At 47.5% G+C, this 13,071-nt stretch overlaps 1 protein-coding gene across 1 annotated transcript in view; it reads left to right on the top strand.

The window, feature by feature from the left end:
* The first annotated feature begins 3,154 nt into the window (after positions 1-3,154).
* The window catches only part of RCOR1 (REST corepressor 1), an 88,370-nt gene continuing 78,453 nt past the window's right edge, over positions 3,155-13,071 (top strand). The window contains exons 1-2 of the mRNA XM_074149018.1: positions 3,155-3,344; positions 3,476-3,535. Coding sequence (XP_074005119.1) covers positions 3,155-3,344; positions 3,476-3,535 — 250 coding nt within the window. The remainder of the gene's footprint in view (positions 3,345-3,475; positions 3,536-13,071) is intronic.

Raw genomic sequence — 13,071 nt, 5'->3', positions numbered from 1 at the left:
CTCCTATGGGAATGGTGCTGCTCAACCCCACTCCACCAGAAGGGTGCTGCTCAACCCTGCTCCTACGGAACAGTGCTCCTCCACCTGCTCCTATGGGAATGGTGCTGCTCAACCCCGCTCCCGGGAGGGGTAAGGCTGGGACCACAGCTTTGGGAAAGGCAAACAGTTGTGAAGCGCCGGCAGTAAATGTCGTTTCAACAGTTTAAAAGAATGAAATTGTATCATAAATATTTTAGATAATTTGACTTAGATTTTAATCCTGGGGCCTAAGCGGGTAACGGCTACAAAGAGAGGAGGAGGGAGGGAGAGGAAGTGAAGCAAGACCAAAATTAGGCCCCGATTTGCAAAGCCAAACACACGTGTGTCTGTGTAAGTGCATCTGTGGTCTCAGGTTCAAGCTCAAGTTGAACACTCAGGTGAGCTTCGGTCTAATTCTTGGGTGAGCTTTTTTTTTTTCTCAGGGCTGGGACCCACAAAGAAGAGTGAAAAACCTTTCAAATTTCACTCCAGCTCATTTTTAAATGAAAAATCAGGTGTTCCCTTCCTGCCCTTAGAGCAGAAACACTGGAGTACAGAGAAAAAGATAATGAACACCCTGCCATGTTCGCACCCCTGTCTATCATGAAAATGTCTTCTGTGCTAAAGAACTAATACACTTTGCACCGGGAAATATTTGTGGCTGTCAGTGCTGGGGTTTCAGAGCATCTCTAATTATTCCCCTGACTTAGAACTGATATTTTTTAAGAGCGTGGGATCAAGAGTCGCCATCAGAAAACTTAGTTTTGTGAGCTAGAAAAAAGTTATCTTTATGTAGTGAAAACTGACTTATTTTTTGTGCTGTAAGTAAATAGCTGTTGTGAATAAATATTCACAGGTAAATGCATGTGCAGAGGAAGGAAACTGATTATGCATCTGTCAGTATAAACACACAACACATACAGTGAGTATAGAGGGGAAAGTAAATATTGAAAAGAGGTGACCAGAAACTAACATGCATTTCAAAAAGGTATTTCCTCCTCTAATTTTAATGGAGCAAGTAGCGCACGAAAATTAACGAGGACCCCTTCCAAACTACTACCTAGAAGTGAAATAATTTTGATAATCTTAAGCACAATAGGAAGGGTATTTACGGTTCTTTTCCTTAAGAAAAGGAACAGTAAACGGAGCAGTAGAGACGGTAGCTCTCCCTCTGCAGCTCCTTCCCCCTCCCCCTGTGCAAATTCTCCCGGATTAAAATGGCAGAGGGAGGAGGGGAGTGGCTGGGGACAGTATGTCTGATACGAGATAACCGCTGCTAGTCAAACTGCACTTTTAATTGCACCGGCCAATAAAAAAAAAAAACCAAACCAAAACCCAAAATAAAAAAAAAACGCAAAATCAAAAAAAAAAAAAAAAACAACCCACAACTTGCTACAGAAGTTAATTTGAATGAAAATAGAAAACACGCCCCACAAGCTGCTTTCCATGATTATGTATTGTCTGTACAGCTCAAGTCGCAAATACAAGCGAGCGGTTTGTATACTTTTATTGCCCATTTTTGCCAGGACGGGCCCGGACCCCCGTCCCCCTTGTCCCTCCCAAGCCATTCCTCCCCCGACGCCTCCGGGGAGGGGGGGTTTGACGGGAGCCTCGTGCGACAGGGAAAGGAAAAGTGCTCTCACTTCCCCTTTTGTTTCCTTCCCGGTTTTGGGGAGGGCTGCCGCGCCAGGCCGATGGCGGGGCAGCACCCACGCTGCGGGACGGCCCAGCCCCCGACTCCCAAAAGCCTGCTCCTCCGAGGGCGGCCATGCGGGGAGGGCTTCTGTGCCGTGCCCAGGCCTTCGCAGGCCCAAGGGGCTCCCTGGCAGCCCGAGCCCCCCCCGGCCACGCTGCCGAAGCCGCGTGGGGAGCCAGGGGCCTCGCAGGGCCTTGAAATGCGGGTTGTGGGGCGGGTGGCTCACGCCGGCCACCAAGGGCGTATCTGGACTTGGCAGAGGAGGGAGGCCTGAGGAGTTACTTGAGAGGACCCCGCGGCGAGCACCAGCCCGGGGCAAGGGCTTCAGCGGCTCCTTGTGACTGTGAGAGACGCCCCGGCCGGCGGCTCCGCCTGCGGGGGCAGCCGGCAGCACCCTGCTGACGGGGCCTGGCCCTGCTTTGGGCTGCGGCCCCGCGGGGGGGAGCCTGTCCATGTGGAGCCCGTTTCCCGGCTGGCTGCTCTCATCCCCTCAGGGCTCCGCTCCCGGGAAGGGGGCACACCCCCGCCCCTGCCCCCTCAGCGCCGCTCCCGGCCGGCCCCCCCCCAACTCTCCTCAGGGCACTCCCGGCCGCTAGGCCCCCCCCGCAAGTCCTCTCGGAGGACTCCTTCCTCCCGCGCGGAACAGCCGCCCTTGCCGGCGAGGAGCGTCCCGAGTGGGTCGGGCACGGGGCCAGGTGCCACCCCCCCAAGCCCTGCTCGCCCCAGCACCCCCCGGCCACGGCCCCCGAGCACCGGGGGCTTTGTATGGAATCCCATTCAAACCACGCCGTAACCTTCCGCCGCGGTGGTGGTAGGGGTAAAGTAGTCCCTCGCCACCCTCCTCCCGGACCTGAGTTCACAGCGGGGTGGCGGACCCCGCTGCCGCCTCCTCTGCGGGCCATGCCGGGGAGAAGCCGCTCGGCCGGGGGCGTACGAACCCGCCTGCTCCCACCGGCTCCGCTCCGGCGCAGCCCTCGGAGGAGAGGTATCGCTGGGCGTAGAGATCGCGGAGCCCTCACACGTACGGCCCGGCGATACGCCTCCACCTAACTCAGCAAACGGAAGCGCCGTGCCGGCGGGATGGACAGGAAGCGCCGCCCAATGAGCGGGCGGGCTGGCCTCCCAAAATATAGGTTTAACCAATGGGAAGGGGGGTGGGAGGCGGGGCCGGGTGAGCAGGCAGCAGCGCAGGTTGAACGGAGTCCCAGCGCAGGGCTGGGATGAGCCTCAAACTTCGGGGCGATCGCGGTGGGGGATGTAGCAGCAGCAGCAGCGCCGCCGCTCACCGGCCCGCCCCGGCTCCCGCCCGCCCTCGGCGCCTCCCCCCTCAGTTTTTTAAACTCCGATCCTCCCCCCCCCCCCCCCCCCCCCCACCCCTTCTTCTTTTCCACACACCACCACCCCCCCCTTCTCCCCCCCCTCCTCCTCTTCCTCCCCTAGATGCCAGCCATGATCGAGAAGGGCCCGGAGGTCTCGGGGAAACGGCGGGGCAGGAACCACAACGCCGCCGGGGGGAATAATAACAACAACAACGGTGGGAGCAAAAGTTTATCCGCCGCCCCCAACGGCAACAGCAGCGTCAACTCGTGGGAGGAAGGGAGCTCGGGGTCCTCCAGCGATGAGGAGCACGGTGAGGAGCCGGGGAAGGGGGGGGTGGGGGGGGTGATGGCGGTGTGTGGTAACTGAAGCGGGGGGGGGGGGGGGGGGTGTAGGGGCCGGGCGGGCCCACGCGGGTAACGCTTCTCCCTCTGCCTCCCTCAGCTGGCGGCGGGATGAGGGTCGGGCCGCAGTACCAGGCGGTGGTCCCCGATTTCGACCCTGGTAAGTCTTTATTATTTTTTAAAAGGGGCGACTTCCCCCCCCCCCATCCATTCCTTTGGACCCCCCCGATGAGCGGAGCCCGGGGGGGGGGGATTCCCCCCCCCCCCGGGCTCCGCTCATCGGGGGGGTCCAAAATCAATCCCCCCTCATTCCAGTCCCCAACATCCAAAGCAAGAACAAGGACCCCCCCCCTTCCCCCCCTCCCCAACACACACGGTTGATAAAAGAAGTCTCGATGCTTTCCAGAGGGCGCTTTGCAGGCAGGGAGGAACAGGGAAGCTGGCAGGGCTGGAGGAGGCAGGAGATGGCAGTTGGGTGGTTTTTTTTTTTTTTCTTTCTTCTTTCTTTCTTTTTTTTTTTTTTTTAATTATTTTATCCCCTCCTGGACTCGTGTGTCCGTGGGCTCGGTCGTAGGGGGTGGAAGTAGAAGGCATCAAGTTATAAATATAATTATTATTTTTTTTTTTCCCCGAATGTATTTAGAAGCGACTTGGGTCTGTATTTTAATTTTCTCGCCTCCTAAGGAGCTGCTCGCCTCTCCCCCCACCCCCCCAAAAAAAAAATGTTTCACATTCCAGCTATTCTGCTGCGGTTCTTTGTAAGCTTATTTAAAGTGGTATGGAAGCAAATTTTGAGCAAACAAAGGAATTGGGGCTGTGCTGAAAGGCAGGTGCTGGAAGCACGTTAGTACTGATGTATCTCCGTGTATAGAAAGACGGGCTGTTGACCTCCTTAGTTTGAAATCTAAGCAATTTCTTTTTTTTTTTTTTTTTTTAAATCGTTCCTTTGTAAGTGGAGGTTGAAGCAAGCAAAAACGCTCCTGTCTGAAGAGCCTAGCGTTTGGAGTTGTCCCTTTGCCCAGCCCAAACTTAATTGAATCCTCCGCACCTCTTGCCTTAAAACAAAAAGAATGGTGTGGAAAGGCACGGTGTCTCCTTATCGAATAACCCTGAGAGTTACTGTTGTGTGGATTCAGGAAAAAGGCTTCTCGTTGATCGTTCTCAGACTGTGCACTAATATGTTGGATGCCTTTTTTATTATTAAATAATGTATATGTTTGTTCTTAACTGTTAAGGTCTCAGGGGGGAGGGGGGGAAAAAGGCTTTTTTTCTTAAGTACAATATTACTTGTATTTATTTATAGAATAATTTTTTCCCCACTCCTTCCCCTCTTCATTTTCTTGACAAAATAAGATACAAGCTCTTGGCACATGGGAACTCCATTTCTTGGTTGACCAGGAGGAGGAAGGGAGGAGGAGGGGGAAGGAGGAGGAGAAAAAGTGGGGGGGGAGGGAGGGGGAGCTGTTAGTTAGGCAGCAGTTGACACTGTTTTTCAATCTGTAGGTCAAACACAACGTTTCTGTAACACACAACGCGCATCACGCTGGCTATTAGCCAGGTATCACAACAATACTTGGGCTTTTCGGTCACCCCTGTGAATTACTCTCTTTTGTGCCATTCATTTCTCTAACATAATAGAGGGAGGGGGGGAAAAATACTATGTGCCCCTTCCTCACTATTATGTGCTTGGTTATACATTGTTCTGGTTTTAACTTGTAGATGTACAGTGACCTATAGAAAGGTTACTGCTTTCTGTGCTGTGTGGAGTGGAAGGGAGGGGGAAGTGTGTGATGTGGGGAAACAATTTTTTTTTTGTTTTTTCTGAGTAATCTGTACCCTAACACAGCATCAGCGGGTGCTCTTTGAGCACACAGTGTAGTGTGGCAAGCTCTTAGTAGATTCACCCGAAGTAAATGATCAGTCTTCTGCTGGCCTGAATGGGGATCGTATCCCCCTTTGCTGGTCTCTCTATTTTTTTTTCTTCTTTTTTTAAATTCTTTCTTAAAAGTATACTTTTCAGTTAAGAAGTTTGAGGAGAACTTTTGTCTGCTTGTGTATTGAAGAGTTTGTTTCCTGGCCTGTGGAATTACACGGGAATAATTTTGCAATGCAACATTGTTCCCTAAATTTTGTGATCTTTTCTCTGTCCTGAAGGCTAAATAGCCACGTTGTGTTTACTTGTTGTGCCTCTTTTGTTTCCCTTTTAAGAAGGAAAACCCTAAATAAGCCTAATGCAGATACACTAAGACCTTTTGACTGAAACTGTTAAATTGTCCCCTCTCCCTGATAATTTCAAAGTTAAATTGATGGAATAGTGTTATCAGAGTGCACATGGATACTGTGTCTGTTTCTCACTAGAAATTTTAGGGGCTGGTTGACCAAAGGATCCTAAAGCTTGGAGGTTGCTGGGTGTCGTGTTGCGGAGGCTTTCACCTTCAGATTAGCTGCCTGGTAAAATGCAGAGGGCTTGTGCTGCTTTAGCTGTGTCTGAGGGAAAAATGGCACAGACTAGGCCTTGTGTGTATTTTTTTATTTTCTTTTTAAACTTAATGTGCAGTTATACCTTGTGTTTGGCTGAGGTATATCAGTAACTGCTGAGTCTTACATCAGCATTCTTACGTGGGTGTTCCTCTGTCCCCATGCATAGGGGCAGAGAAAGCATTTAATTTTGTTTCACTTCTCAACCGCGTGCGAGCTGTAGGAAAGAGCAATAAAATTAGGAAAGCTTATCTGAAATCCTTATCTGTGAGACTATGTGAGAAAAGAGAGGTAGAGCAAGGCAGCGGTGGGATGTTGGTCTGGGTTCCATGAATTAAATAACCAGAGGAGAGCAAAAAAAGTACCAAATGGTATGGCCTGAAAGTGAAGAGAGTGTTGTCTTAATGATTGCCTAGGTTTAGGGAGGGAAGGGACCTCAGCACCTTTCAGTTAGCACTGAGGAGGGAGAGAGTGTGCTTGTCTCTCCCTTGTTTGAGCAGAGTACGAGAAAAATGACTAAAGGTTGTGCTTCTTTGTTTTTGCTTAATCCTTAGAACCAGAAAATAACAAGTTCTCATTCTGGATTAAAATATTTTGGTGCAAGTTTTTAATTCTCCTTGTGGCTAAAACTTGGCGTGGCAGTGGCTGAGGAAGGGCCAGGTGTGATTCTTTGGCTGCTGGTGGCTGGGATCCTATGTAGGAGGTGGTCCTTACTCGCTGCTCCTTTAATGAATCTCTTAATGGTGTCAAAGCCCATTCTGTGTGCTGGCAGAGCCTGTAGGTTCTTTGCCAAAATTAATGTTGCTGTCTTTCTTCCCTATCCCAATCCCCCCTTACTTTGGGAAAGTAAGTTCTCACTGTATTGATCCCACTTCTTTTATTCTCTCAAAAACTTACACCTCTATTATTATTTGTATAAGAACAGTTGTACAGTAAGGGCAAGGCTTTTGCAGAGGCAACATGTTTATTAAACAAGCTGATTCAATTAGAGAGAAGAACAGGCAAAACTTTTTGGGCTGAAAATCCCATGCCAGAGCTCACTAGAATCAGTAAAACTTGCACTTGAGCTGTGTTTTACTGTTTGCCCCTGATTTCACACGTGATGTGAAAAATTGCTATCGTCTCTCCTATTTCTTCTGTTATTAGAGCTCAGAGTCAAATATTTGCCAGCTGAAAAGTCTGTGCATTAAACAAAGGCTGGTATCAGTAGGTCAGCATTTCTTGTGAGTTCTCGGTCTGAGACATTGAAGGTTTTGAAGAGGGAATACTATTATGGTTCTTTTAATCCATACAAATAAAACCCACATGTCTTGTTAATGGAAAAACTCAGTGGAAGGAAACATTGCATATCCTAAAGCTAAATAAAAATCTTTCATATGGGGAAGCACTGATACTGTACTTGACCGTTTTATTTGTTACTTATTTTCAGTGTTCCAATAGCATAAATTAATAAGAGAAAGAAAACATTAGTGAGTACTTTAACACAGCCAGTGACTTTAAATAAAGATTAAAGCTTCCGTAATTTTGAGGAGTGTTAAATAACTCCCTGAAGAGAATGGTCCCTCCTGAATTTTGACACGTATTGAAGGCAGATAAGCTTTTCTTTCTCGTTCATAGCTCTATGTTAGATCTCTCATTCGTTGCGATGGCAGTAAGAATACAAGCCATATCTTGTACCTTTGGACATCAGTTGTGTTGGTCATCTTTGGAAAGCAGCTTCTGGGGCTATTTCCAGTGGAAACAGATGGTTTGACTCAATAGTGTCTTGTTGTAGAGATGTGAAGTTGGGGATGAGTGTCAGTTGGGAAACTTCAGCCCCTTGTTGGCAATGCTGCTCTCTTCCCAGTTTGTTGTTGTTGTATGTAACAGTTAAAGTAAAAATGGTGGAAGGAGATACTCTGTAGTGCTTCCACCCCTGGGTGCAGAAAAGCCTGCTGGAAGGTGCTCACTGCCAGAAAGTCACTAATCCTTGAGGAGCTCCTTCTCTGGTCCACACTGTGAGCTGTGCTCTGAGTGCTCCTGCACACAGACTTGATATTCCCTGGCTGCCCTTCATGGCCAAGACTCTGTTGTTTCCGTGTTACCAAAAATGAAGGGGAGAAGGGAGGAAAGAAACCAGCAACCCTTTTCAGTGTAGTCAGAAACTATGTCAGTGTAGTTGTGTCTAAGAAGGGTGGAAAAAAAAATAAAATATATATATTACAGTCTCTGCTGTCTCTGATCTGGAACGCCTGGTAGGGACGTGGTGGCATGGCTGTGTCTGAGGGGAGGAAGCTGGTGCATCCCATCCATCCAGCTCTGGCTATTAAAATGCGCCCACCCTCCGTCTATTTAGGATCAAAGGTATAACAATGGGACAGCCCCTGGGTGGCTGATTCCCCTAGAATAGCTTTATTTCTCTGGTGGCTTTGAAGGGCAGATTTCATTAGGTTGTGTCTTTAGCTACTTCGTGGGGTTCTCAGCAGAAGCACCTATATTGGCTACACTATAGGGACTGTAACTCTTTAACAAGAAGTTGTTAAAAGACCCCTTATGACTTGCACTTGGCAAGTCCAGCTCCCCAGCTTGTTCTGTTTCTTTGTTTGCAAATAGTCCTGCTCCTAACAGTCTTAATAGTTTGCAAATAGTCTGAGTACCCACTGACTGTAAGAGAAAATGGTGTTTACATGAATGGACTCATCAGAAAGGGGGTGGGGGAAGAAGCGGGCTCTTCAGATGAGACTTTGGGATCTCCATCTAAGCAAGTGGAAAAGTCAAAACCAAGCTCCTGAAACTGGAAATACTGGTATCCTGGAAAGCTATCTACCTCATCTCCTCAAATGACTTTGCCTTAAACGAAACAGGCAGAAGGAACTCTTTAGTGCAATAGTCTCTTTGGAAAAGGAGGGAGAGTTATGAGGATGTTTGATCTAATCAGAAATACCAAACCATAATGTACTAATGCCCAGTGTGTTTTGGCTGACAGAGGCTGCCTAGAATCTTGATAAACCAGGCGTGCCTTGGTCCTTTCACTGTTGTCTGAGGAGATGTGCATCGTCCCCAACAAAAGTACGTTATCTCAGTTAGGTGGTGGAAAATTGAGGTTCTGTGGGTTTTCTGTTAAACTTTATGGTGAGAAAAGGAGCTTTACCTCTTAGTTGTAGTCTGCTCAGCCCCTTACTCCCTCGTGGGCTATATTTGTCTTGCCCTCCTTCCACAAGTCACAGCCTCTCAGTGCTGTACTGCAAAGCAGATGAGAAGCTCCTCAACAGGTGCTCCACTAAAAGCTGTTGCTGAAGCCTTTTTTTTCTTGTCTGTCTCAACCCTGTAGCCATTTAGGTACAAGCAAAGGGGGTTCTTATGGTCAGGCTGGTGCCCAGCAGCTCTGGGGAAGGGGGAGATGACTCCTACCCCCTGCTTAATGTGCTGGCAACTCTGCTGGTGCGTGGGTGAGTCTCAGTCTTGTCTTGTTTGTCACTGGTATGTACTGCTGGTCCAGTCACTGTGGCAGAAGAGGGTGCACTCTCACTACACTTGTACTCTAGGATAATGAAGCTGAGTTGTAGATGTTGAAGCTTCGGCTTATCCTCTGTTTTTTTTAAATCCACCTTGGAGAAAAAGAAGAGTGGTGCTCAAGTTGGGGACTATATTATCCATATCGCTGGCACCTCAGCAGGAGCATGGCTGTTGATTTGGTGTCATACCTTTCTTACCTCTGGGCTATTCACCCAGGGGAGAACATTTTTAAGCCTGTGTGGCTCGGCAGTTAGTTTTCACCCAGTCTGTTCACTTGTCCTGGGAAAGGGTGCAGAGGCTGCCAGTGGTGAGCGGAGCTCCCTCTCCACCTTCTTCCAAGGCATGGCTTCGAAGCTTTCTTGTTATTCAAATAGTACTGAGAACATCCTTCTCAAACCTGAATGCTGTAGTAAACAAACAAGTCTCAGGGCAGCCAAAGCCTGTGGCTTCCTTCCCTGCCTGGCACATGCAGTGTTTGTATGTGGAGGTAATAACTGTCTCATGAACTGACAAATGTATTAATGGCTGGACTGGAATTAATACTAGGTAGAGTGAATGCTTTGTTCTTCATAGCTGGTTCCTGCTGCTTAATGAGTTGCTCCTAAAACTCTTGTTTTCAGCCCTGGTTAGGTCTGTGACTTGGCCAAGTGAAGGCTTAGAGCTCCCTGTGATTAGTCATTATAATTAGCTCGGAAATCTTTGCCTCGGTGATCAAGGTGCACTGTATAATGCGGCTTATAGTGGGCTCTAGTTCTGTCACATACCTTCAGAGTAGTATAAATGACAATGCTTTGTTGGACATCTGTATGTATTTTTTAAACTATGTTGTAACATTAGCATACTTTTTTTTTTTTTTTTAATATGCACCAGGCAGGTAAATCTGAAGTAACTGGCTCCTCAGAAACTTGTGGTTAGTGCTAGTCCCCGCTTCCCTCAGGTGTAACAATTTCTGGTCGTGGCCGAGGCTTGCTTTACTCATTCCAAGTGTAAAGTGAGATTGAGACATGGTGACTAATGGTTGATTGGGTCTAGAGACCAAATCAAAAAGAAAACTTTTGGGGTAGTTAGAGTGTGCTCCCTTCCTAGGAAGTCTGTATCTCTTTCTGCACTGGGTGACCTTGTCTTTTGAGGCTTTGACTTGAGATTATAACAAGGTGTTCTTAAGTGTTTCAACTTGAAAGAACAGTTTGAAATTCAGTTCTTGAAAATAAAAAATTGATTTGTAAACTAAACTACTTCTTACAAAAGCATTTTTGAAGGAATGTTAGGTCTCTCTTTCTTTAAAGTTTCCAAGCTTTTAATTTATGTTTCCATATGAAAGTTTTGACTTCTTTGTGCTTTTCGAAAGTGCAAGAGGATGTGCTCAGCCTTTGTGAAGGCAGTGAAAGTTTCTCCAGCATATTCTAGAATTGGGCTGCTTTTGTGCTCCTCTTGCTGTTTGTTTTGAAATGCAACAGATTGTGATGTGACTGCCTTTAAGTATTGTAGGTCAAACTCAATAGATTTGCTTCACTTCTCATGTGAGGTTTTGAGACTAAACACGTGAGTTTAACCTACGTTTTCCAAGTATCTTCAAAAATTCAGCTCTATGCAGCAGCTTGTTCTTTGAACTTCATAAAGGAAGTATTGGTAAATGTTGCCTCTCTGGGGGGAGGAGGCTGCAGCAGTGTGATAAAATTGCAAAAATCCCCTCTTGGGAGGAAATTCTAGTCTATGCTTCCCCCTCAGCCTGTCCTTCTGTCGTGCAGGTATGTCTAGGGATCATCAGCAGGATCTCATATGTACTCTGTGCATGTGTAACTAGATGTATCTCTAGAAAAATATTCCCCTGACCTGCTAGGGGCAGAAGGATAAAGTTGTGAGTTTTTGTCCTTAAAGTTATTTCATCTTCCTTGCCACCTCTCTTATCTCAGTGCTCTTCACCTGGATGGATTTCACAAATAATAATCTGAGAGAGCCTACGGCTTGTTTTTGTAGTGCAGCTGCCTAATTAGAGGAGTCTGACCACGTGGCTGTCTATTGCAGCTTTTCAGTTCTGCTGTCTGTAGGTATCTGTGATAACCAGTCATGATAGCATGTGCATGTATTTCTAGATGACTAGATGTCTTATCAGGTTGGGGTTTAGTTCATATAGAGGCTTTGATTTGAAATTTGAGTATTGAAAATAATTAATGTACTTGACCTTGAATTGGTGTCCTTCTAGACTTTATAACTGTAGTACGAAAGCACTGTGTAACAAATGTGTAATCATAGTTGTGGCTTCTGGGTTCAGAAATCCCTAAGGAATATGTATAAACAAGGCTTGCACGTGGGGGCACCGATGCCTGCCCTCCCCTCTTAACTGTTCCCTGGTGAGATCCCTAGAGAAGGCACAGAGAGATTTTAGTTCCCCAGTGGGAGTGGGGATGGATAAAGGCTAAGAAAAACCTCTCCCGAGTAGGAAACGGCCTCCCCTCTTGAGGAACTGAAGCAGCAGAACCGGGGAAGTCTGGTTTACATAACAGCACTGCTTTTGAAGCAACTCTTTACTTGCAGCTTTCATTGAAATGTGGAGTTTTTTTTCTCTTCCCTCTGACTTCCCACCTTCTTTGGGGGTCTAAACTCATCCCTCTGTTCTCATCGATAACATCGGTTGGAGTCTTGGCCACGGGTGAACGGGGGTGGGGGAGGATTTGTCACTTGCTCCCCACTTTGAGAACTATCTGCCCCACGTAGCAGGCACCGTTGGCTGGAGCTGTATATAGTTGTGCGTTTAGGTAGCTAACAGCTGTGTGAGAAGCTAAGAGTGCCATGTTTTCTTGTGCTAAACAGTGCAAGTGATCTGTAGGTACCAGTGTGCGTGACTGTTGCCCCATCTAACATCTTCCCATCTCTAGGAAGGGGCTGCTCTGGGTGCTTTTGGGGGCTGTAAAGGCAGGCAGGTGTAGCGTTCATACTTTCTCAGTATTGTTTTCTGTCTGGGAATCTTAAAGATGTCCCTCCTGGGACCCTTGTGCTGATTTGTGCAGCTGCCACTGTGCCGTTCATGACAGTAGCCATGGGAACACAAGTAGGATGATACAAGTTTAAAACTCCAACTTGTTGCTAGGCAGACCCAGCTCAACGTGTGGATTAAGTAGTCTTAACAGCAATAAAAAAAAAAAAAAAACAAAAAACCAAACCCTGTTGTGATATCCTACCTCTTTCATGGGAGAAGACACCTTGGCTTGCCCCAAATTCTGGGTCTTTGTCTTTAGGCTGGCAGAATGAAACCAGCCCCAAAAGGCCCCCCTGGCACCAGCCAACCTTGGGGAAAACCCCTCTTGTATATCTGAATGATGAGTACGTGGTGGCTGGGTGAGCAGGAGTTTCGGCAGGTAGGTTTGGATGCGACCTTCTCTTAAGAGCAAAGTGCTGCGTAGTAGAGCCAAGTGCCACCTGGTGCAAAACTGTTGCGCTGCTCGTATAGTCTAAAAGTTGTAGCCTGCATTAAAATAGATACTGCTAAAAGTGACATTCACTCTAAACAAAGGTCACCGGCTTAAAATATCACAAGATCGCTTCTAAACTCTGGCTATAAAAACTGAAAATTATGACTAAGGCAAGGTAAATGCTTTCAAAACTTGCATTACTTTCACACGCTGCTAGCGTGGATGCTGGTATGTATGTGCTGGACGAGCTGGTATAGAACTTTTAACTTGGGCAATCTCTTGTTGATAAGTTGCTTTGTCCCAAGCTTGTGTT

Source organism: Numenius arquata, chromosome 6, assembly GCF_964106895.1.
Source record: "Numenius arquata chromosome 6, bNumArq3.hap1.1, whole genome shotgun sequence".
Lineage (NCBI taxonomy): Eukaryota > Metazoa > Chordata > Aves > Charadriiformes > Scolopacidae > Numenius > Numenius arquata.
Note: the sequence above shows the minus strand (reverse complement) of the source record. Positions and strands in the feature narration are given on the sequence as shown.